Source organism: Dreissena polymorpha, chromosome 14 (genome assembly GCF_020536995.1).
Source record: "Dreissena polymorpha isolate Duluth1 chromosome 14, UMN_Dpol_1.0, whole genome shotgun sequence".
Lineage (NCBI taxonomy): Eukaryota > Metazoa > Mollusca > Bivalvia > Myida > Dreissenidae > Dreissena > Dreissena polymorpha.
Window position 1 is genome coordinate 39,053,983 of NC_068368.1, and position 27,593 is coordinate 39,081,575.

At 33.7% G+C, this 27,593-nt stretch overlaps 1 protein-coding gene across 11 annotated transcripts; it reads left to right on the top strand.

Annotated features, from left to right (window-relative positions):
• The first annotated feature begins 760 nt into the window (after nucleotides 1-760).
• On the top strand, nucleotides 761-26,252 carry LOC127857625 (collagen alpha-2(IV) chain-like). Of its 11 annotated transcripts, none has more exons than XM_052394161.1 (12): nucleotides 761-1,362; nucleotides 3,186-3,290; nucleotides 4,213-4,248; nucleotides 6,692-6,796; nucleotides 7,104-7,157; nucleotides 8,946-9,041; nucleotides 9,347-9,391; nucleotides 12,115-12,219; nucleotides 14,808-14,912; nucleotides 17,510-17,614; nucleotides 20,212-20,316; nucleotides 24,967-26,252. In XM_052394161.1, the coding sequence occupies exons 1-12, from the start codon at nucleotides 867-869 to the stop codon at nucleotides 24,981-24,983; spliced, it is 1,374 nt and encodes a 457-aa protein (XP_052250121.1). In that variant the 5' UTR covers nucleotides 761-866; the 3' UTR covers nucleotides 24,984-26,252. The 11 variants fall into 11 exon arrangements, with proteins under 11 accessions (XP_052250121.1, XP_052250125.1, XP_052250126.1 ...); XM_052394165.1 differs by having other exon boundaries at nucleotides 14,808-14,843; nucleotides 17,546-17,614; XM_052394166.1 differs by lacking the exon at nucleotides 20,212-20,316.
• Nucleotides 26,253-27,593: the final 1,341 nt, after the last annotated feature.

The window sequence follows — 27,593 nt, forward strand, 5'->3', positions numbered from 1 at the left end:
AAGGGACGTCACTTTATTTCGAATATTTGTTGTATCAACATTGTTGAAAAAAAAAACAATTTGTTTCATCAAATTTACATTAAGAACATTGATAAAGAATTGTATTCATTTATTGTCAACAAAACTTTACGGAACAGTTTTGTTTGCGAGTTGCTTCTTGAAAATAGTGCATTGCACAGCAATAAAATCAAGCAGAGGCTAATTGAAAAGCGATATCTGTCGACACAATGCGTTCGACCCAGCCCCCATTAAAATCCGAAACATTTTGCTGGTATAAATGTGCAAAGGGTTCTTCTGAGATTTTGTATTTACTTTCATTTCCAAATACTAAAAACAAGGTCATTTTTTTGGAGTAAGGCACTATTTTCTAAAAGACAGACATGGGTAACATATAAAAATATCCAATACTAGCTCCATAACTACAACAACAACCTTGCATCATACTCGTGTGACAACATTTGAACAGCAAGCAAATATAAACCTATTTCAAGGATTTATTTAAGGGCTATCTCTAAAATTTGTATTCAAGTAAGCAACACTTGCTATTGTTCAAAGTTATTATGTTTCCTAACGACGGCTTTTTGAATTAGAAACATCAGAGTGCAGACGAGATTAATATAAACCGGCTTTCTCGTCGTCAGGCTATACTGCGGCGTAGTTTTACAGCACTTAAAGTTGATTCAATGCGAGTTTATAAGAAGTACTTGAAAACTCCTTATTGAGAACTATGTTAACAAGTGAATTCCGTTTTATGAGTAGAAAACGCAAACAAGTATTAACAAGCGCAACATCCTTCCACCGTTTTAACGAGCTTCCTATTTCGGTTTAGACGCATATACGCTATATGGTTTGTGTGTATAATATTTATGAGATTAAGAAATATGAATTTACCGATGTATGTGTTTTCCTTGGTCATTTTGTTGACACACAGTGGACAGTGTGAACTGAGCATCCGGCTGTTGTCAAAACGATTGGATGACATCGTATTCGAAATGCAGTCGCAAGAGAAATCATTAAAACAGATCCAAGATATCACGGCAACGACGAGTCAGCGGTTGGAGTCGTTTGAAATGAGACTCAGCGCTCAGATTGAGCAGTTGGCTTCTTTTGAAACACGGTTTAACGATTTTAGACCCTGCAGTCAACAGCTGACCACCTTGGAGAAGAGGCTCGGTGATATTGAAAATCGCTTTACCGATGTCGCAGTTGTAGAAGCAGGGCGGCAGACGCAACTGTTAAGACGTGGTTTGGAGAAGGAGAAGGCGATTATTCAGCTACAATTTGAGTCTGTCAGGAAAACGCAAGAATATCTTCAGTCTGAGATGAATGCAACGCAAACGGCTGTAAAAACGCAGTTAGCAGGTAGGCACATGCAAATATTTAAGGTGGAACAAGATATAGTGGTCACGACACATAACGCAAGTGCATTCTTGGTGTTGGTTAAAAGAATTGAAAAATGCGCAATCTAATTTGATCTCAAAGACTGTCGTATTGAAAGGGTCTATTGCGACTCAATGATTCTCAAGCTCAGTTATCCAAGGTTGAACAAGATAGTTTGCGAACAATACATATCACAAATGAAAACATTTCACGGATTGTAATTCTTGAAAAGACAGGTCTGGAACGTGATTGTATTGTTAAAATTTTCAAAATATGTGTCATGAAAGTACGAACTAATTCCACTCTTCATCAGCACATCGTAATCACCTTTTGTCCGTCGTTCGTCGTGTGTCGTTCGCAGTTAATATTTACTTTTTGAACTATCGTGTAAAACTGAGTCACTTGGGGTCAAAACCTAGGTGACTAAATCAAATTAAAACTTTAAAAAAGCGAAGACTTGTGAAAATCAATTCAATTATCTGTAAGCTTACTGATTCGAAAATTGGTTCCAACAAGAATATTTGTTGTAAATAGAACATGTGGTTTAATGATATCTCGGCCGAATTCGAACAGTGTTCCGGTCCACTGAAAAACATCACAGGAGACATTGGCTGTGTTTGTTATTGTTGCAGTGAGCATGTTGAATATGTTGAACATTCTATAGGTAATACATTCTGAACAATGGTTCTTATGATATATGGACCTAGTGCGAAAATGGTTCCTCTCCATTGAAAAAACATGGCTGTCTTTGTACAGAGCAATTTTCCTTCTATGGCTAAAATGAAACTTTGTTATCACTCTAGATGTCTATTTTTGTCCAGTACTCCTTAATTTTGTTCAGACCGTTTATTTTATATATTATTCATAAGAGATTTCTCGACCTAGATTGAAATGTTCTTATGATTTCTCGGTCGAGTTAAATGGAGTTCTAATTCGCTGTACAAACATGCCCGCCAGGAGACGGGATAATTTTCTTTATCTGGTTATTGCAAAACCTTGTTAATGCTCTATGCGTCACATATTTGTCTAATAATCATGAAACTTTCTTAGGACATTTATTTATCGACACACTGGCCAAGTTTTTAAATATACATTGTAATTCCGTTTAGTTGAACAAGTGACCGGCGAAGGCGGGAACAATGTTGATTATATTTGCTTCGAACGTTTTAAACATTCTGTCAATCAACATGTTTGCCCGCTCATCATAAAAACTGCAAATAACATTCGTTCTTATAATTATCTTGGTTTGGAAATGTCATCAGTCCATTAGAAAGCATGGCTGCCAGACAGTTGTTCAATTTTCATTATGTGGTTATATCGAAACATTGTAAAATGTTTTTTCAATATCTTTAAATTTTCTTAGAACACTCCTTCTTATAATATCTCAGCTTATACCTGAAATGGTTTTGCATACTGACAAAAAACTTAATTTAATATAAAACATCACCGACACCAATCAAAGGACTTAATTCACTATAAGTAAAATTACTATATTTCTGTATTATCCCTTGTGAAAAAATTTATACAAATACTTATTCTACGGATAGGTGAAGAAAGGAAAATGTGAATTAAGTGTTAACCCAGCTTGCCATGGGCGAATGCGTCCATAAGTCCAGAAAGTGTTATGTTACCTTTTTCAGTTAGTTGGAAATTCATGTCTTATTGACACCCTTCTACTTTATACAGCTTTATTAAAAAAAGCGCTTTCACGTTATATCGTTGCTCCTCTATATATTATATAATGCAAATTATGATCACTGAGCAAGCTCAAAATTGAAAGACATTCCTTTTACTGTAATTTCCAGGTATAAGAGGTCTGGATGGATTGCCCGGACCAAAAGGTGAGCCGGGTTTACCCGGAGAAGGTTCTCCAGGAGAGAAAGGGGAACCAGGATTGCCGGGAAAGAATGGTCAGTTCCAACTATATATATATATATATATATATATATATATATATATATATATATATATATATATATATATATATATATATATATATATATATATAATATTTCATACAATTATACCAAAGTATGCGTATGGTAAGCTAAGAGAATGAGAATTACTTTGAACATGGAAATGTAAATCAAAGAAAAAAAATGACCGGTACTCTATAGACAATGCACTACAAAATAAAATACAAATTTGGCCCATTTGTAATAATCAAAAGAGCTTTACACAGTCTAGTTCAATGCATTCAGATAACGAAATTATTAATCGTGATTTGTAAATCAACTAAACACCTCTATCAAAAGCTTTCTCAAGTGTGTATAATCTGTAAAACAAAAACACTTATTTCAAGCCCTGAAATAATAGTTTTCTTCATGGCTATACGAGTGTAAAACAAACACCTTCATCTTTGTCAAGCACTGCCATTAATTATATCTCAATGATAATAACATCTCGTTAAAGCACTGAAAGACACATTTTCTCGATTGCTAAAATGCTGTCAATGAAAAATCGATTCTGTCAAGCATTGAGATCCATGTGAGAGAAAGCAAATACTTGTTGCTTCAAAAAAAAAGTCAAATGTTGACTATGTTTTTATTATTCTCAAGTATAAAGCGCAAAGACTGATTTTACATTTGTGTGTGAAATAGAGTCCTTGTGGTCATTGGTATTTGTGACAATGAAGTGTTTTTACTTTCAATGATATAACGCATGTTCATTTATTAACATTGATATCACTATGTTGCAACACGTGTGTCGAGTGAAAACTATTAAAACAGATATGAGTTAAGTTTCAGTTTCTGTATCTTCATTATTGCATTATATGTATTAGTGTTTGTGTGTATTTCCCGCGACAACCACATCGTTATTTTTGGTCTTCAGGTCCACCAGGAATGAGAGGAGCAAAGGGTGAGACAGGTAATCGCTGCCACTTCACCAATACATATAGCCTCTGGCTTGCAAGAGTAAAATAAATGAGCAATATAGAAAGTCCAGTTGTTTCGCTTGAAAACATTTAATTCCCCCTCAATTATAAGTCAGCCGTTGTCAATTGTGCGCTAAAGATAAAACAGGGCTCATGTATGTTCACAGCTATCGTACTGGCATAAGCTTGTTACTTAACCCCTATGTTAAGTGTGTAACTCGTAACGAATTCTTTGAGAAATCAAAAGAATTTGTTTAATTGTATTGTCCCAAAAATGGTTTGCAACTAGTATTATTAAATGTACTCTTCATGTGTATGAGTTTTTAATCGCTTTGATTGTTTGTTATATCACAGTCTTTACTACTGGCGCAACATGTCAGTGGAATTTTATTACATAAGAGTAAATATTTTTGTTAAGTCACTTGGGGTCAAAACCTACGTGAATATGTCAAATTAAAACTAAAAAATAAAGTAAAAGCTTGCGAACAGCGATGCAAATTAAGACCAATTATTTGAAAGCCAGCTAAATCGAACATTTGTTCCAATTAAAATATTTGTTTTAAAAGAACATGTGGTTTAATAATATCTCGGCCGCGTTCATCCATGGTTCCGTTCCGCCGAAAAACATTTCAGGGGACGTGTAACCTTGCTTGTTATTTCTACAGTGAACCATTTTGAACTCTATTAGTAACAAGTTTTGTCAAATCGCCATGCAACCTGCTCAGAACAATAGTTCTTATGACATCTTGACATATGGCTACTCTGAATCGAAAAACATGGCAGTATGGGTGCAGAGCAAATGTCATTTTACGGCTAAAGTGACACCGTGTGATCACTCTTGCAGTCTCTTTTGTCCAGTTCTCCTTAATTTTGCTCAGAACGTTTGTTTCAATATAAAGAAGTGAAACTCCAGCTGCTGGAGCAGTATTGAATTCTCATTAAAAACAATTAGTTGGTCCTTTATTTAAGGCAAGTGACCGATTGCCCAAACAATACAAAACAGCACAATACAGCACAATACAAACCAACATAAACACAAAATATGAATAGAGCTGGGATCACCGCCTTGGAACGGTCAATGCAAAGCATTGAGGGTTTAAACCGGTTATAGAGCGCTCAACCTCACACTTGGCCCAACAATATTCATAATACATTTAAGTGTAAATAAAATTTAACGTCATAGCATTGTAACTCAAATCAAACAATAATAAAAAAGAATTAAAACGCATTCAATTTAATTACAATTTAATTACTCAATGGTATTGAAGATACGAGAGCAACAGAGTTACAACTTTTTGACGAACGATAAAATGAAACTACCAAAATTAAGTGTCAACTACATTCCTTCTTTATAGAAAAAGATTTAAAAATATAGCGTCATTAAGTTAATATTTCAGATAATCACCGCGCAAATACAGGAAGAAGCAGCAATAATGGGTGTAAAAATTCCATATTACATTGCTTGGTTGTTTATGTGACTGCTAAAAATTAAATAAATAATAATTAAATAAAAAAAGAAACGCCTATCAGAGAGAAAATATAAATAAAATTGAACGTCATAAACCCAATGACCTATGCATGTAGCTTAAAACTGGCAAGCATTATTCATAAGTTATTTCTCGGCCGAGTTTGAATATGTTATTATGATTTCTCGGTCGAATTTAAAAGGTGTTCTGATCCGCTGTGCAAAAATGCCCACCAGGAGGCAGGATATTTGTTTTTATCTGGCTTTTGCAAAACCTTGTTAATACTCTATAAGTTACAGTTTTGTCCAATAATGATGAAACTTTCTCTGGACATTTTTTCTATTGATATAGGAGCCGAGTTTGAAAAATGGTTCTGTTTAGTTGAAAAGCATGATCGGCGAGGGCGGGAAAAATGTTGCTTATGTTATGTGATCTGAACCTTTTAAACACTTTGTATGTCAGAATATTGGCCAGATTATCATGAAAACTGGTTATAACATTAGTTCTAACAATTATTCTCTGAACAATTATTCTTATACTATCTCCGCTTATACCTGTAATGGTTTTGTATAATGACGGAAAATCTTCTCATAAAATATCATTGTAACCTTGTAAATGTTTGGTAAGTTTTTATGCAATTTCTTGGAATAAGAACACGTCTTCTTATACTATCTCAGCTTATACCTCTAATGGTTGTGTATAATGCCAAAAATCCTCTCATAAAATATCCTTCAAGTCTCGGGTTTACCCCGATGGTTATGGGTTTTTGCGTTCGAAAAGTGTTATGTTACCCTTTTCAGTAAGTTTTGGTATTCATGTCTTATTGACACACTTCTACTTTATACATCTCTCTAAGAAATAGCTTTTTCACTCTACATCGTTGATCTTCTTAATATAATATATAATGCAATGTATATGATCACTGAGCATGCTCGAAATTGAAAGACATTCTTTTTACCATATTTTCCAGGTACAAGAGGTTTTAATGGATTTCCCGGATCAAAAGGTGAGCCAGGTTTACTCGGCGAAGGTTCTTCAGCAGAGAAAGGAGAACCAGGATTACCGGGCCAGATTGGTAAGTTCCAATTATGTTTATATTTATGACAGTTCATACAATTATACAAAAATATTTGTATGGAAAGCTAACAATGTGAATGACTTAAAACACGGTTATTTAAATCAAAGAAAAATACACTTCCCATTTCGTATACACTCATTTTTGTGAAATTGTGGTTGTCTTGTTATGTAGCGTAAATGTCATAATAGTTATGCGCAAAAAACATGATTACCATTGTGTTATTATACGATAACGTGTTTTATTCAAGGTGGCATCAACTGTTACAGATTAAGCATTAATAAAAATTCACGCTGTGTTTTTTCAGGCGAGCCTGGACCAAGAGGACCACAGGGTGAGAAGGGTTCGTACGGACCAAGGGGTGAGTGTGATGAGTTGATGTGTAAACGATGGTAACGGCCAAAGCTATGCATATAATATAGCATAAGTAATAATTTTAAAGCGTACACTTAATATAAACGATCATCTAGGGCTAAGGTTTTTTATGCAAAATATTATTGAAACTTTGGTAAAATTTGTTAAAAGGATTATAAGTATGACCGGTACTCTATAGACAATTGACTACAAAATAAAAACCGAATAGGGCCCATAATTATCTTAAGATTTAACACAGTCTGGTTAAATTCATTCAGGTAAGGAAATTAGTAATCTTGAACTGCCAATCAACGGATCACCTCTCTCAAAAGCTAAAATAATCGCTTTCTCAATTGTGAACAAACTGTAAAACAACAAAACACTTAATCAATAAAAATAAAGTTTTCTCAATGACTGAATCGCTGTCAATTAACATAACATCTCTTTAAAGCAACGAAAGCCAATTTTTCTCGATTGCTTAATCACTGAAAATAAAAAAATCACCTCTGTCAAGCAATGTGATCCATGTGTGAGGTAGGAAGTACTTGTTGCTACAACAAATTGTGAAACATGGCTGTATGGGTACACAGCAATAGTCGTTTTATGGCTAAAGTGAAACCTTGTGATCACTCTAGAAGTCTTTTTGTTGTCCAGTAATCCTAAATATTGATAGGATCGTCTTTTTTATATATACATTTCATAGGTTATATCGCAGCCGTGTCTTAAAATGTTCTTATGATTCCTCGGTTGAGTTAAAAAGGTATTCTGATCCGCTGTACAAACATGCCCGCCAGGAGGCGGAAAATTTTTCTTTATCTGGCTATTGAAACCCTTCTTAATACTCTATAAGTAACATTTTGTTTCCAATAATCATACAACTTTCTCTGGGCATTTATTCTATTGACACGTAAGCCGAGTTTGAACAATAGTTCTGTATATTTAAACACATGACTGAAAAAAGGTTGCTTATATTGTTTGATTTGAAACTTTTAAACACTCTGTAAGTCAGAATGCTTGCCCGTTCATCATGACAGCTGCTTATAACATTCGTACTAATGATATCTCGGTTTTTAAATGTTTCAATTTCAATAAAACGCATGACCGCCAGACAGTTGGTCAATTTTCCTTATATAGAAAGCTTGTAAAATGTTTTGAAGTTTTTATTTAATGTCTTGAAATTTTCTCAGAACACTTCTTCTATAAATATTCCAGCTGATACATGTAATGATTTTGTATAATGACAAAAATCTCATTTGAAAAGGTGAGTTCTCTCGAGTTTCGGAAGAGCGACTGCGGGCCTTTGAATTCCGTGTTTTAGATTTTAAGATCATGCAATCAATAGGAAATATTTGATAAGTAAAAATTCACATCTTACAATCGAATTACTTACTTTTTTAGTAAACATCACCGACTCACAATCAAATTACTTAATTCATTATAAGTTATATTACTATAATTCTTTCTTTGTTTTACAAAGTTCAAGCTAAAAAATACCCCTTGTGCACCAATGTGTGCAAATACTTATACCACTATTAGTCGGAGAACGGAAAATGTGAATTCAGTGTTTACCCTGCTGGTCATGGTTGCATGCAACCATTAGTCTTGAAAGTTGTAAGTCTACTTTTTCAGTGAATCAGGTATTCATGTCTTATTGACGCACGTCTACTTTATACAGCTTTCTTGGAAATAGCTCTTGTACGCTTCATCGTTGATCTTCTCAATTTATATAATGCAATGTAAATGATCACTGAGCAAGCTATTATTTGAAAGACATTCTTTTATCCGTATTTTCCAGGTTTACCGGGTTTGACTGGATTAAAAGGTGCGCCAGGTTTACCCGGAGAAGGTTCTCCAGGAGAGAAAGGAGAACCAGGACTCCCTGGAAAGATTGGTAAGTTCCATTTATGTATATATTATGCCATTTCATACAATTATACAAAATCATCTGTATGTTAAGCTAAGAAAGATAATAGCTTTAAACATGGAAAAATAAATCACAGAAGAATACACTTTATTTTTCGTACACACTTATATGTGAAATGTGTGGTTTTCTTGTTATGTAGCGTAAATGTCGAAATAGGTATGCGCAGAAAAAACATGCTTACCATTGTTTTATTATAAAAAAAAACGTGTTATATTCAATGGAATCAACTGTTACAGGTGAACAATTAATACAAATCGTGCATTGTGTTTCAGGCGAGCCTGGACCGCCAGGACCACAGGGTGAGAGGGTATATGAAGGTGAGTGTGATGAGTTGATGAGTAAACGATGGAAACGGTCAAAGTTGTGTATAAAGCTAAGGTTGTTCATGCAAAATATTATTGGATCCTTGGTAAAATTTGTTTAAAGGATTTTGATTATGACTTGTACTCTATATAGGCTACATTATAAAATACGAATTATGAATATTTGTAATAATCAAAAGAGCTTTACACAGTCTGGTTCAGTGCATTCAGGTTATAGTTAACCTAAAAATCTGAGAAATGTGCCTGGAAAAAATGTTGGTTGGCATTTTTTAGGCATGGCTTCTTTTTATGTTTTTTGGTATCTACATACACTCTGCTGAAAATCTACAGGGGATGTCACCTTCTCAGGTGTTTGACATCCTTTTAAATAGGTCAAAGGTCAATGGGTACAGTTTTCACTTGTTAAGGAGATGAAATACATCGCATTGTGATGTATAACCAAAATTGAAAAGTTTAAGGCAGTACTATTGTCTGAAAATGAACCTGATTGGATCTAATTAAAATTGTATCTTGTCTAGTGTTCACTTGTATATGTCAAAAGGTCATTTACTGCACTTTTATGCCAAAATAAACATGACAACTGGCATTGAAAATCAACAGAATAAAATAGTATGTTGAAAAAGTATTTTTAAACAATGAAATATTTTTTATTTATTTTGTTAACTCTATAAACATATTTGTAAAGTAAAAAGAAAAATTAAAATTATCCATTATAAATATAATGAAGTACAACGTACGCTTAAAAAAAGACTGAAACTCATTTGTGTAGTATTTCAGTATCTTATTACATTGTTTTAAGTGTACATTCTTGATCCTGTTTAAACTGCATATATCCTATACTGCTGATCTAATCCCTGGTGAATTACTAGATAAATTCGACAAAGAGAAAAGTGAAGTGAAGAACAAAACTTTTCTATCTGGAATTGCTATCAACATTTGGTTGACATCCTTATGAAGTTCATTAAAGCCAAAATGAAAGGCGATTGGCTGTTGCATATTGAAACCTTTTCCGGGATGCTACCGTGGCTAATGGTGTACGACCACACAAACTATGCCCCTTGTGGTCCTGTATATCAAGCAGACATATAAGCATTAGAATATGCAGCACCTGAAGTGTTAAAAGAGTTTATTAAAGGTCACTTTGTAGTCAGGCTGAAAGAAAAAGCATTCAACGGTGTACCTGTCGACAAAGCTACTGAGTGGATAAACAGAAAGTGTAAACCGACAGGGGGTATTATTGGAATAACAAGACAGGACCAGGCAAGAGATAGGTTTTGCATTACGTCAGTAAGATCAGCGGTTTTTAAAAGTACCATGAAATTGTTCAATCAAAATGATGATGACGAAGCAACTAATGATATCACCGATGATTTATTAACCTGTGAAAGTCGAGGTAAAACATTACTCAAGGAATTTGCAGAGAAAAGGCTGACATAGCAGAATGTTGAATTGTATGCTTCTATTCAAAAGGTACATTCCAAAACATTTGCATATCTCTATAAGGAGACAGTCAATAAAAATCAGAAAGTGACACAGATTTTAAAGGCTGACAGAAAGCTAATGCAGATACTTTTCAACGCAGATAATTCAGGGAGAGCCGTAGAAACAGCATATATACTAGAACATGAACTTTCTGATGTGCCATTATCATTTGCAAAGGCTAGTGGGAAAATGCATGAAACCCAGAAATCAAACATACTCCAAGTGCTTACAAAGGAAATTGACATGGTGACGCCTCAAGTTGTTCCGACAACGACTGATGCAACATGTGCAATAATTGATGGACACGCTAATACAAAGTTTAGGTAAGCCTAAGGACTGTCAAACATTTGGACAATATGCAACTGTTTTTGTAACATTTGTTTTAAGGCATTTCAGCGCAAACACTACCCGAGTTGATGTGACTTTTGATCGATACTTTGGAAGTAAATATATCAAAGAAGAAACGGGAGTTAAGAGGAAAGGAAAGCGTCGACCTATTAGGAAGTTCATAACAATATACATTGTAATTCCGTTTAGTTGAACAAGTGACCGGCGAAGGCGGGAACAATGTTGATTATATTTGCTTCGAACGTTTTAAACATTCTGTCAATCAACATGTTTGCCCGGTCATCATAAAAACTGCAAATAACATTCGTTCTTATAATTATCTTGGTTTGGAAATGTCATCAGTCCATTAGAAAGCATGGCTGCCAGACAGTTGTTCAATTTTCATTATGTGGTTATATCGAAACATTGTAAAATGTTTTTTCAATATCTTTAAATTTTCTTAGAACACTCCTTCTTATAATATCTCAGCTTATACCTGAAATGGTTTTGCATACTGACAAAAAACTTAATTTAATATAAAACATCACCGACACCAATCAAAGGACTTAATTCACTATAAGTAAAATTACTATATTTCTGTATTATCCCTTGTGAAAAAATTTATACAAATACTTATTCTACGGATAGGTGAAGAAAGGAAAATGTGAATTAAGTGTTAACCCAGCTTGCCATGGGCGAATGCGTCCATAAGTCCAGAAAGTGTTATGTTACCTTTTTCAGTTAGTTGGAAATTCATGTCTTATTGACACCCTTCTACTTTATACAGCTTTGTTAAAAAAAGCGCTTTCACGTTATATCGTTGCTCCTCTTTATATTATATAATGCAAAGTTAATGATCACTGAGCAAGCTCAAAATTGAAAGACATTCCTTTTACTGTAATTTCCAGGTATAAGAGGTCTGGATGGATTTCCCGGAACAAAAGGTGAGCCGGGTTTACCCGGAAAAGGTTCTCCAGGAGAGAAAGGGGCACCAGGATTGCCGGGAGAGAATGGTCAGTTCCAACTATATATATATATATATATATATATATATATATATATATATATATATATATATATATATATATATATATATATATATATATATATATATATATATATATTTCATACAATTATACTAAAGTATGTGTATGGTAAGCATGGCTTCTTTTTATGTTTTTTGGTATCTACATACACTCTGCTGAAAATCTACAGGGGATGTCACCTTCTCAGGTGTTTGACATCCTTTTAAATAGGTCAAAGGTCAATGGGTACAGTTTTCAGTTGTTAAGGAGATGAAATACATCGCATTGTGATGTATAACCAAAATTGAAAAGTTTAAGGCAGTACTATTGTCTGAAAATAAACCTGATTGGATCTAATTAAAATTGTATCTTGTCTAGTGTTCACTTGTATATGTCAAAAGGTCATTTACTGCACTTTTATGCCAAAATAAACATGACAACTGGCATTGAAAATCAACAGAATAAAATAGTATGTTGAAAAAGTATTTTTAAACAATGAAATATTTTTTATTTATTTTGTTAACTCTATAAACATATTTGTAAAGTAAAAAGAAAAATTAAAATTATCCATTATAAATATAATGAAGTACAACGTACGCTTAAAAAAAGACTGAAACTCATTTGTGTAGTATTTCAGTATCTTATTACATTGTTTTAAGTGTACATTCTTGATCCTGTTTAAACTGCATATATCCTATACTGCTGATCTAATCCCTGGTGAATTACTAGATAAATTCGACAAAGAGAAAAGTGAAGTGAAGAACAAAACTTTTCTATCTGGAATTGCTATCAACATTTGGTTGACATCCTTATGAAGTTCATTAAAGCCAAAATGAAAGGCGATTGGCTGTTGCATATTGAAACCTTTTCCGGGATGCTACCGTGGCTAATGGTGTACGACCACACAAACTATGCCCCTTGGGGTCCTGTATATCAAGCAGACATATAAGCATTAGAATATGCAGCACCTGAAGTGTTAAAAAGTTTATTAAAGGTCACTTTGTAGTCAGGCTGAAAGAAAAAGCATTCAACGGTGTACCTGTCGACAAAGCTACTGAGTGGATAAACAGAAAGTGTAAACCGACAGGGGGTATTATTGGAATAACAAGACAGGACCAGGCAAGAGATAGGTTTTGCATTACGTCAGTAAGATCAGCGGTTTTTAAAAGTACCATGAAATTGTTCAATCAAAATGATGATGACGAAGCAACTAATGATATCACCGATGATTTATTAACCTGTGAAAGTCGAGGTAAAACATTACTCAAGGAATTTGCAGAGAAAAGGCTGACATAGCAGAATGTTGAATTGTGTGCTTCTATTCAAAAGGTACATTCCAAAACATTTGCATATCTCTTTAAGGAGACAGTCAATAAAAATCAGAAAGTGACACAGATTTTAAAGGCTGACAGAAAGCTAATGCAGAGACTTTTCAACGCAGATAATTCAGGGAGAGCCGTAGAAACAGCATATATACTAGAACATGAACTTTCTGATGTGCCATTATCATTTGCAAAGGCTAGTGGGAAAATGCATGAAACCCAGAAATCAAACATACTCCAAGTGCTTACAAAGGAAATTGATATGGTGACGCCTCAAGTTGTTCCGACAACGACTGATGCAACATGTGCAATAATTGATGGACACGCTAATACAAAGTTTAGGTAAGCCTAAGGACTGTCAAACATCTGGACAATATGCAACTGTTTTTGTAACATCTGTTTTAAGGCATTTCAGCGCAAACACTACCCGAGTTGATGTGACTTTTGATCGATACTTTGGAAGTAAATATATCAAAGAAGAAACGGGAGTTAAGAGGAAAGGAAAGCGTCGACCTATTAGGAAGTTCATAACAATATACATTGTAATTCCGTTTAGTTGAACAAGTGACCGGCGAAGGCGGGAACAATGTTGATTATATTTGCTTCGAACGTTTTAAACATTCTGTCAATCAACATGTTTGCCCGGTCATCATAAAAACTGCAAATAACATTCGTTCTTATAATTATCTTGGTTTGGAAATGTCATCAGTCCATTAGAAAGCATGGCTGCCAGACAGTTGTTCAATTTTCATTATGTGGTTATATCGAAACATTGTAAAATGTTTTTTCAATATCTTTAAATTTTCTTAGAACACTCCTTCTTATAATATCTCAGCTTATACCTGAAATGGTTTTGCATACTGACAAAAAACTTAATTTAATATAAAACATCACCGACACCAATCAAAGGACTTAATTCACTATAAGTAAAATTACTATATTTCTGTATTATCCCTTGTGAAAAAATTTATACAAATACTTATTCTACGGATAGGTGAAGAAAGGAAAATGTGAATTAAGTGTTAACCCAGCTTGCCATGGGCGAATGCGTCCATAAGTCCAGAAAGTGTTATGTTACCTTTTTCAGTTAGTTGGAAATTCATGTCTTATTGACACCCTTCTACTTTATACAGCTTTGTTAAAAAAAGCGCTTTCACGTTATATCGTTGCTCCTCTTTATATTATATAATGCAAAGTTAATGATCACTGAGCAAGCTCAAAATTGAAAGACATTCCTTTTACTGTAATTTCCAGGTTTAAGAGGTCTGGATGGATTTCCCGGAACAAAAGGTGAGCCGGGTTTACCCGGAAAAGGTTCTCCAGGAGAGAAAGGGGCACGAGGATTGCCGGGAGAGAATGGTCAGTTCCAACTATATATATATATATATATATATATATATATATATATATATATATATATATATATATATATATATATATATATATATATATATATATATATATATATATATATATATTTCATACAATTATACTAAAGTATGTGTATGGTAAGCATGGCTTCTTTTTATGTTTTTTGGTATCTACATACACTCTGCTGAAAATCTACAGGGGATGTCACCTTCTCAGGTGTTTGACATCCTTTTAAATAGGTCAAAGGTCAATGGGTACAGTTTTCAGTTGTTAAGGAGATGAAATACATCGCATTGTGATGTATAACCAAAATTGAAAAGTTTAAGGCAGTACTATTGTCTGAAAATGAACCTGATTGGATCTAATTAAAATTGTATCTTGTCTAGTGTTCACTTGTATATGTCAAAAGGTCATTTACTGCACTTTTATGCCAAAATAAACATGACAACTGGCATTGAAAATCAACAGAATAAAATAGTATGTTGAAAAAGTATTTTTAAACAATGAAATATTTTTTATTTATTTTGTTAACTCTATAAACATATTTGTAAAGTAAAAAGAAAAATTAAAATTATCCATTATAAATATAATGAAGTACAACGTACGCTTAAAAAAAGACTGAAACTCATTTGTGTAGTATTTCAGTATCTTATTACATTGTTTTAAGTGTACATTCTTGATCCTGTTTAAACTGCATATATCCTATACTGCTGATCTAATCCCTGGTGAATTACTAGATAAATTCGACAAAGAGAAAAGTGAAGTGAAGAACAAAACTTTTCTATCTGGAATTGCTATCAACATTTGGTTGACATCCTTATGAAGTTCATTAAAGCCAAAATGAAAGGCGATTGGCTGTTGCATATTGAAACCTTTTCCGGGATGCTACCGTGGCTAATGGTGTACGACCACACAAACTATGCCCCTTGGGGTCCTGTATATCAAGCAGACATATAAGCATTAGAATATGCAGCACCTGAAGTGTTAAAAGAGTTTATTAAAGGTCACTTTGTAGTCAGGCTGAAAGAAAAAGCATTCAACGGTGTACCTGTCGACAAAGCTACTGAGTGGATAAACAGAAAGTGTAAACCGACAGGGGGTATTATTGGAATAACAAGACAGGACCAGGCAAGAGATAGGTTTTGCATTACGTCAGTAAGATCAGCGGTTTTTAAAAGTACCATGAAATTGTTCAATCAAAATGATGATGACGAAGCAACTAATGATATCACCGATGATTTATTAACCTGTGAAAGTCGAGGTAAAACATTACTCAAGGAATTTGCAGAGAAAAGGCTGACATAGCAGAATGTTGAATTGTGTGCTTCTATTCAAAAGGTACATTCCAAAACATTTGCATATCTCTATAAGAAGACAGTCAATAAAAATCAGAAAGTGACACAGATTTTAAAGGCTGACAGAAAGCTAATGCAGAGACTTTTCAACGCAGATAATTCAGGGAGAGCCGTAGAAACAGCATATATACTAGAACATGAACTTTCTGATGTGCCATTATCATTTGCAAAGGCTAGTGGGAAAATGCATGAAACCCAGAAATCAAACATACTCCAAGTGCTTACAAAGGAAATTGATATGGTGACGCCTCAAGTTGTTCCGACAACGACTGATGCAACATGTGCAATAATTGATGGACACGCTAATACAAAGTTTAGGTAAGCCTAAGGACTGTCAAACATTTGGACAATATGCAACTGTTTTTGTAACATCTGTTTTAAGGCATTTCAGCGCAAACACTACCCGAGTTGATGTGACTTTTGATCGATACTTTGGAAGTAAATATATCAAAGAAGAAACGGGAGTTAAGAGGAAAGGAAAGCGTCGACCTATTAGGAAGTTCATAACAATATACATTGTAATTCCGTTTAGTTGAACAAGTGACCGGCGAAGGCGGGAATAATGTTGATTATATTTGCTTCGAACGTTTTAAACATTCTGTCAATCAACATGTTTGCCCGGTCATCATAAAAACTGCAAATAACATTCGTTCTTATAATTATCTTGGTTTGGAAATGTCATCAGTCCATTAGAAAGCATGGCTGCCAGACAGTTGTTCAATTTTCATTATGTGGTTATATCGAAACATTGTAAAATGTTTTTTCAATATCTTTAAATTTTCTTAGAACACTCCTTCTTATAATATCTCAGCTTATACCTGAAATGGTTTTGCATACTGACAAAAAACTTAATTTAATATAAAACATCACCGACACCAATCAAAGGACTTAATTCACTATAAGTAAAATTACTATATTTCTGTATTATCCCTTGTGAAAAAATTTATACAAATACTTATTCTACGGATAGGTGAAGAAAGGAAAATGTGAATTAAGTGTTAACCCAGCTTGCCATGGGCGAATGCGTCCATAAGTCCAGAAAGTGTTATGTTACCTTTTTCAGTTAGTTGGAAATTCATGTCTTATTGACACCCTTCTACTTTATACAGCTTTGTTAAAAAAAGCGCTTTCACGTTATATCGTTGCTCCTCTTTATATTATATAATGCAAAGTTAATGATCACTGAGCAAGCTCAAAATTGAAAGACATTCCTTTTACTGTAATTTCCAGGTTTAAGAGGTCTGGATGGATTTCGCGGAACAAAAGGTGAGCCGGGTTTACCCGGAAAAGGTTCTCCAGGAGAGAAAGGGGCACCAGGATTGCCGGGAGAGAATGGTCAGTTCCAACTATATATATATATATATATATATATATATATATATATATATATATATATATATATATATATATATATATATATATATATATATATATATATATATATATATATATATTTCATACAATTATACTAAAGTATGTGTATGGTAAGCATGGCTTCTTTTTATGTTTTTTGGTATCTACATACACTCTGCTGAAAATCTACAGGGGATGTCACCTTCTCAGGTGTTTGACATCCTTTTAAATAGGTCAAAGGTCAATGGGTACAGTTTTCAGTTGTTTAGGAGATGAAATACATCGCATTGTGATGTATAACCAAAATTGAAAAGTTTAAGGCAGTACTATTGTCTGAAAATGAACCTGATTGGATCTAATTAAAATTGTATCTTGTCTAGTGTTCACTTGTATATGTCAAAAGGTCATTTACTGCACTTTTATGCCAAAATAAACATGACAACTGGCATTGAAAATCAACAGAATAAAATAGTATGTTGAAAAAGTATTTTTAAACAATGAAATATTTTTTATTTATTTTGTTAACTCTATAAACATATTTGTAAAGTAAAAAGAAAAATTAAAATTATCCATTATAAATATAATGAAGTACAACGTACGCTTAAAAAAAGACTGAAACTCATTTGTGTAGTATTTCAGTATCTTATTACATTGTTTTAAGTGTACATTCTTGATCCTGTTTAAACTGCATATATCCTATACTGCTGATCTAATCCCTGGTGAATTACTAGATAAATTCGACAAAGAGAAAAGTGAAGTGAAGAACAAAACTTTTCTATCTGGAATTGCTATCAACATTTGGTTGACATCCTTATGAAGTTCATTAAAGCCAAAATGAAAGGCGATTGGCTGTTGCATATTGAAACCTTTTCCGGGATGCTACCGTGGCTAATGGTGTACGACCACACAAACTATGCCCCTTGGGGTCCTGTATATCAAGCAGACATATAAGCATTAGAATATGCAGCACCTGAAGTGTTAAAAGAGTTTATTAAAGGTCACTTTGTAGTCAGGCTGAAAGAAAAAGCATTCAACGGTGTACCTGTCGACAAAGCTACTGAGTGGATAAACAGAAAGTGTAAACCGACAGGGGGTATTATTGGAATAACAAGACAGGACCAGGCAAGAGATAGGTTTTGCATTACGTCAGTAAGATCAGCGGTTTTTAAAAGTACCATGAAATTGTTCAATCAAAATGATGATGACGAAGCAACTAATGATATCACCGATGATTTATTAACCTGTGAAAGTCGAGGTAAAACATTACTCAAGGAATTTGCAGAGAAAAGGCTGACATAGCAGAATGTTGAATTGTGTGCTTCTATTCAAAAGGTACATTCCAAAACATTTGCATATCTCTATAAGGAGACAGTCAATAAAAATCAGAAAGTGACACAGATTTTAAAGGCTGACAGAAAGCTAATGCAGAGACTTTTCAACGCAGATAATTCAGGGAGAGCCGTAGAAACAGCATATATACTAGAACATGAACTTTCTGATGTGCCATTATCATTTGCAAAGGCTAGTGGGAAAATGCATGAAACCCAGAAATCAAACATACTCCAAGTGCTTACAAAGGAAATTGATATGGTGACGCCTCAAGTTGTTCCGACAACGACTGATGCAACATGTGCAATAATTGATGGACACGCTAATACAAAGTTTAGGTAAGCCTAAGGACTGTCAAACATTTGGACAATATGCAACTGTTTTTGTAACATCTGTTTTAAGGCATTTCAGCGCAAACACTACCCGAGTTGATGTGACTTTTGATCGATACTTTGGAAGTAAATATATCAAAGAAGAAACGGGAGTTAAGAGGAAAGGAAAGCGTCGACCTATTAGGAAGTTCATAACAATATACATTGTAATTCCGTTTAGTTGAACAAGTGACCGGCGAAGGCGGGAACAATGTTGATTATATTTGCTTCGAACGTTTTAAACATTCTGTCAATCAACATGTTTGCCCGGTCATCATAAAAACTGCAAATAACATTCGTTCTTATAATTATCTTGGTTTGGAAATGTCATCAGTCCATTAGAAAGCATGGCTGCCAGACAGTTGTTCAATTTTCATTATGTGGTTATATCGAAACATTGTAAAATGTTTTTTCAATATCTTTAAATTTTCTTAGAACACTCCTTCTTATAATATCTCAGCTTATACCTGAAATGGTTTTGCATACTGACAAAAAACTTAATTTAATATAAAACATCACCGACACCAATCAAAGGACTTAATTCACTATAAGTAAAATTACTATATTTCTGTATTATCCCTTGTGAAAAAATTTATACAAATACTTATTCTACGGATAGGTGAAGAAAGGAAAATGTGAATTAAGTGTTAACCCAGCTTGCCATGGGCGAATGCGTCCATAAGTCCAGAAAGTGTTATGTTACCTTTTTCAGTTAGTTGGAAATTCATGTCTTATTGACACCCTTCTACTTTATACAGCTTTGTTAAAAAAAGCGCTTTCACGTTATATCGTTGCTCCTCTTTATATTATATAATGCAAAGTTAATGATCACTGAGCAAGCTCAAAATTGAAAGACATTCCTTTTACTGTAATTTCCAGGTTTAAGAGGTCTGGATGGATTTCCCGGAACAAAAGGTGAGCCGGGTTTACCCGGAAAAGGTTCTCCAGGAGAGAAAGGGGCACGAGGATATCCGGGAGAGAATGGTCAGTTCCAACTATATATATATATATATATATATATATATATATATATATATATATATATATATATATATATATATATATATATATTTCATACAATTATACTAAAGTATGTGTATGGTAAGCATGGCTTCTTTTTATGTTTTTTGGTATCTACATACACTCTGCTGAAAATCTACAGGGGATGTCACCTTCTCAGGTGTTTGACATCCTTTTAAATAGGTCAAAGGTCAATGGGTACAGTTTTCAGTTGTTAAGGAGATGAAATACATCGCATTGTGATGTATAACCAAAATTGAAAAGTTTAAGGCAGTACTATTGTCTGAAAATGAACCTGATTGGATCTAATTAAAATTGTATCTTGTCTAGTGTTCACTTGTATATGTCAAAAGGTCATTTACTGCACTTTTATGCCAAAATAAACATGACAACTGGCATTGAAAATCAACAGAATAAAATAGTATGTTGAAAAAGTATTTTTAAACAATGAAATATTTTTTATTTATTTTGTTAACTCTATAAACATATTTGTAAAGTAAAAAGAAAAATTAAAATTATCCATTATAAATATAATGAAGTACAACGTACGCTTAAAAAAAGACTGAAACTCATTTGTGTAGTATTTCAGTATCTTATTACATTGTTTTAAGTGTACATTCTTGATCCTGTTTAAACTGCATATATCCTATACTGCTGATCTAATCCCTGGTGAATTACTAGATAAATTCGACAAAGAGAAAAGTGAAGTGAAGAACAAAACTTTTCTATCTGGAATTGCTATCAACATTTGGTTGACATCCTTATGAAGTTCATTAAAGCCAAAATGAAAGGCGATTGGCTGTTGCATATTGAAACCTTTTCCGGGATGCTACCGTGGCTAATGGTGTACGACCACACAAACTATGCCCCTTGGGGTCCTGTATATCAAGCAGACATATAGGCATTAGAATATGCAGCACCTGAAGTGTTAAAAGAGTTTATTAAAGGTCACTTTGTAGTCAGGCTGAAAGAAAAAGCATTCAACGGTGTACCTGTCGACAAAGCTACTGAGTGGATAAACAGAAAGTGTAAACCGACAGGGGGTATTATTGGAATAACAAGACAGGACCAGGCAAGAGATCGGTTTTGCATTACGTCAGTAAGATCAGCGGTTTTTAAAATTACCATGAAATTGTTCAATCAAAATGATGATGACGAAGCAACTAATGATATCACCGATGATTTATTAACCTGTGAAAGTCGAGGTAAAACATTACTCAAGGAATTTGCAGAGAAAAGGCTAACATAGCAGAATGTTGAATTGTATGCTTCTATTCAAAAGGTACATTCCAAAACATTTGCATATCTCTATAAGGAGACAGTCAATAAAAATCAGAATGTGACACAGATTTTAAAGGCTGACAGAAAACTAATGCAGAGACTTTTCAACGCAGATAATTCAGGGAGAGCCGTAGAAACAGCATATATACTAGAACATGAACTTTCTGATGTGCCATTATCATTTGCAAAGGCTAGTGAGAAAATGCATGAAACCCAGAAATCAAACATACTCCAAGTGCTTACAAAGGAAATTGATATGGTGACGCCTCAAGTTGTTCCGACAACGACTGATGCAACATGTGCAATAATTGATGGACACGCTAATACAAAGTTTAGGTAAGCCTAAGGACTGTCAAACATTTGGACAATATGCAACTGTTTTTGTAACATCTGTTTTAAGGCATTTCAGCGCAAACACTACCCGAGTTGATGTGACTTTTGATCGATACTTTGGAAGTAAATATATCAAAGAAGAAACGGGAGTTAAGAGGAAAGGAAAGCGTCGACCTATTAGGAAGTTCATAACAGTTCCAAACGTTCCTCTTCCAAAAATATGGGAACAGTATATCACACAATGAAAATAAAGCAGACCTGGCTGAGTTTCTCTCAAACCAATTGATAAAACAATCAGAAAATCTTCCAGCAGGATCAACTATAGTTGTAGGAGGTGGATTTCCAGGTGATGTTGATTCAAAGTCGAGTACTTTTGTTGCAACAAACCTACCGGTATGTATAAATCATGAGTAGGCAGATACGCGAATTATATTGCACTCAAGGAACGCTTTTGATAGAGGCTACAGTCGTTAAGAAGTATATTGTATAGACACTGACGTTCTGCTCTTGTTAATATACCACCTTGGAGCTGACGCCGATGTATATTATGATATATGTTACAGGCAAACAAAGAAAATGTTATCCTGTGCACACAATATCTGAAAAACTAGATGTCACTGTCAGAAGGAACATATTAGGGTTTCACGCATCGACAGGATGCGAGACTACGTCTACTCTAAAAGGAATAAGTAAGAAAACCGCCTAGGTGAAGTATATCGCACAATCTGAGGGTGTTGGGTTGGTAGAGATAGTTTTGCTCTAGCAGTTTCTAAATTTCTGTGTGTGCTGTATGGCTTTTGTCAGGGCTACCCCCCAAACATTGACACATGTAGGTATCGGTTATTTTTGAAAGCCAGGAAGAGTTTGGATTTGTTACCCCCTACAAATGATGCGCTTGAACTTCGCATTAAAAGGCAAATTATCAGGCAAAGATATGGCTAAATGCCACAGATAAGGATTTTCAGCCTGATGATCCTCTTGATGTTGGCGCATGGAAATTTGAAGAAAAATCATTGAAACCGGTATGGATGAGGAAACCAAAGGTCCCTGCAGCATGTGTCCAGTAAGTACTATGTGGCTGTCAAACCAAGTGTAGTAACGCACGATGTAAGTGCTATCGATCTGACCAAGGATGCTTGTTTGAATGCGCATTTGAAGCGAATGGCTGTTTTAACAATAGATAATTATTGTAAACGATAAAAGATAAGGAGATACATATACTGCCATAGTAATTCGTGGTTTGAAACAAAACTGTGAATTTAAGTAACGTATGTTAAATAAATTATCATACAAGACCGACATTATCTTCAGCATGATGATACAGTAGGTCATAATCGTGCATTGAAGTCAGATGAACATTTGTTTTATATTATAAATGGTACTAAAGTTTTTGAAATATATAACTAAAAAGATCACTGTTTTTGGTAAAATAATTTATATTTTACATTATTCATATCTATTACAATTAATACTAATTTGGTGTAGTAAAATTAACTTATCTTGCATGAATATGACATTATAGAACGGCCAGTATTAATAACGTAATGAGAGTAAACTATTTGTGGTGAAATCTTTTATTTAAAATAGTATTTAGCATAATATGCATATAAAACAATATATATATTTATTTAGACTGTAACATAGATCACACATGTTTACTTGTAACTATACTTTCATTGTTTAAAGTCTCGTAATTGTATTGATAGAATAATGCAGAAATAATTTTGGTTCTTATTATAAACAGATGTTATATTATAAAACGCAATAAGTATTATAGTCTAAAATTGAACATTGTTTTCTTTAAATTTAGGTAACATAATTTACAAAGTTAGGAACATTCACTTAAGATACAACAGAGATATACTCTTTTCATCATCAAAGTATCCAGCTCTCATTGAAAAGTTACTTACAAATATATTATACATGGATCTTTGGTTGGTTTCAACATACACCGCAATTTACGGGTTATAAAAGTGCACTCGATGACCTTTCACCTACTTATGAAAAAGCCAAAATCAGTTAAAAAATGAGATACACCTTCAATTATCAAATATAAGTCTGTTCAAGAGTAAAATCAGTAATAGTATTTGATATTTTACAATTTTGGCAATGTAACCTCAATTTTTAAAGCAAAATTAAAGCAAAATGCACTCATTGATCTTTTGACCTAATAACTGGATCGTCAAGCATCCCAGAGGGTGACATCCCCTCCAGAATTTAAAAAAAATGTATTTGCAATCATTATAACATAAAAGGAAGCCATGCCTAAGAAATGCCATCAGATGTCAGATTTCAGGAATTTTTAAGCCAACTATTAGGAAATTATTAATCTTGAATTGTTAATCAACAAAACACCTCATTAAAACTGAAATACTTGTTTTCTCAATTGTGAATAAACTGTCAAACAAAAACATTTATTTCAAGCCCTCAAATAATAGTTTTCTTCATGGCTAAATGACTGTCAAACGAACACCTTTGTCAAGCACTGCCATTAATGATATCTCAATGATTGAATGACAATCAATCATACATGTAATAACATCTCTGTAAAGCACTGAACGACAAGTTTTTCGATTGCTAAATTGCTAATTAACAAAATCACATCTGTCAAGCATTGAGATCCATGTGAGAGAATGCAAATAATTGTTGCTACAACACATTTTGTCAAATGTTTACACGTATTTTATTATTCTCAAGTAATAAGCGCATACAAGGATTTTTCATTTTTGCGTGGAAAAGAGTCCTTGTGGTCTTTGGTATCTGTGACACAAAAAATGTTTTTACTTTCAATAACAATGGGCATTTTCCTTTATTTACACTGAAATAACTATCTTGCAACACGTGTGTCAAAAGAGAACTACTAGAAAAGCTATGAGTCCAGAAATTTAAAATATTTTTATGAATGTTTTTAATGCTTTGTGCCTTCATTAATGCATTATATTTATTATTGTGTGTGTGTGTATTTCCCGCGACATCACATCGTTATTTTTGGTTCTTCAGGTCTACCAGGATGGTAGGGTTCTAGAGGTAATCGCTGCCACTTCGCCAATACATATAGCCTCTGGTTCGCCAAAGTAGAGGAAATGAGCAATCTAGAAACTCCAGTTGTTACGCTTGTATACATACACCTACCCCTAAATTATTAGTCAGCCGTTGTCAATTGAGCGCTAAAGATAACAGAGGACCCAATAACTTTAAAGCTATCGTACTGACATATGCTTGATCCATACCCACTATGCTGAGTGTGTGACTCGTAACGAATTCTTTAAGTAATCAAAACTATCTTGTTTAAATGTGTTGTTCCAAAAATGGCTTGCAATTAGTATTATTAAATGTACTTTTCATTTGTATCATTTTTTGATCATCTTGACCAAGAGGACCAGACGGTGAGTAGTGTTCGTAAGGACTAAGTGGGGAGTGTGGTGAGTTGATGAGTAAACGATGGTAACGGCAAAAGTTGTGCATATAAAATAGCATAAGAAGTAATTTTTAAAGCGTACAATTAATATCAGCAATCATCTAGGGCTAAGGTTTTTAATGCAAATAGTATTGGAACCTTCGGAAATTTTGTTAAATGGTTTATGATAATTACCGGTACTCTATAGACAATGGACTACATTGTGAAATACGAATAGGGTCCATTTGTAATAATCTAAAGATTTTTACACAGTCTGGTTAAATTCATTCAGGTAAGGAAATAAGTAATCTTGAATTGCCAATCAACAAAACTGCTCTCTAAAAAGTTGAATTACTAGCTTTCTGAATTGTGCATAAACTGTTTGACAACAAAACACTTAAACACTAAAATTAAATGTTTTCTCAATGAGTGAATGGCTGTCAATTAAAATATTATCTCTTTGAAGCACAGTGTGCTAGTTTGCTAAAAAAACTGTCAATACAACATCACCTCTGTCAAGCATTGAGATCCATGTGAGAGATAGGAAATACTTGTTGCTGCAACAAATTGAAAAACATGGCTGTATGGGTACAAAGCAATTGTTGTTTTATGGCTAAGTGAACCCTTGTGATCACTCTAGAAGTACTTGCGTTGTCCAGTAATCCTTTATACTTTTTCTCAGAACGTTTATCCTATATATGTGTCATAAGTAATATATCGGCCGAGTCTGACAATGTTCTAATGACTACTCGGTCGAGTTAAAAAGGGGTTCTGACCTACTGTATAAACACGCCCGCCAGGAGGCGGACAAGTTTTCTTGATCTGTTTTTTGCAAACATTGATGCTACTATATAAGTCACAGTTTGTGTCCAATAAACATACAACTTTAGCTGTACAATTATTCCATTGACACATTGTCCGAGTTTGAAAAATGATTCTGTTTATACGAACAACATGACCGAAAAAATGTTGCTTATATTGTTTGGTTTGAAACTTTTAAACACTCTGTAAGTGAGAATGTTTGCCCGATCATCATGAAAACTGCTAATAACATTCGTTCTAATAATTATCTCGGTTTGGAGATTTCTCCAGTCCATTAGAAAGCATGGCTGCCAGACAGTCGGTCAATTTTCATTTTATGGTTATATCGAAACCTTTCAAAATGTTTTTCCTGTTTGAATTGTATTTCTTGAATTTTTCTCAGAACACTTCTTTATAATATCTCAGCTGATACAAGTTATGATTTTGTAAATTGACAAAAAACTAAATTTATTTTTAAACATCACCGACATCAATTAAATTACTTATTTCATAATCAGTTATATAATCAGTTTCTTTAATTCTTTCTTGGTTTTACAAAGTTTAAGCTAACAAATACCCCTAGTGCACCTATTTGTACAAATACTTATTTCACTGCTAGGTAAAGAATGGAAAATGTTAATTCAGTGTTAACCTCGCTGGTCATGGTGCATGTGTCCATTAGTCCAGAAAGTTGTATGTTCCATTTTTGTAAGTTGGTCTTCATGTCTTATTAACACACTTCTACTTTATTTAAACAAATACCTCTTGCACGCTTCATCGTTGATCTTCTAAATATTATATAATGAATTTTTTATGATCACTGAGCAATCTCGAAATTGAAAGACATTCGTTTTACCGTATTTTTATCAGGTTTTCCTGGAATGCCCGGACTCGTTGGAGTGCCTGGTACGTCCCAAATGAATCTTTGTTAAGCACTGAAAGAGATATTATAATAACATCTCTATAAAGCATTGAAAGACAAGCCGATTGCTAATTTTACTGTCAATAAAAAACAACCTATGTTAAATATTGAGATCCATGTAAGAGAAAGCAAATAATTGTTGCTGCAACAAATGTTGTCAAATGATGACAAGTGTTTAATTATTCTCAAGTATTAAGCACATAAAATGATAATATATTTGTGTCTGAAAGAGAGTCCTTTTGGTCACTGGTATCTGTGACACATAAAGTTTTTCATATTCAATAACTTTGTGCATTTTCATTTATTAACACTGATATCACTAATTAGTAACAAGTGTGTCGAATAAAAACTATATAGTGCAGGAATTTAACATATTGTTATGCCTGTTTTAAAGTTGATGCTTTTAACTTGTATGTACCTTCATTAATGCATCTCTGTATTATAAGTGTATTTGTCCCGCGACATTCTATCGGTGTTTTTGTTGTTATGAACAGGACCAAAAGGAGA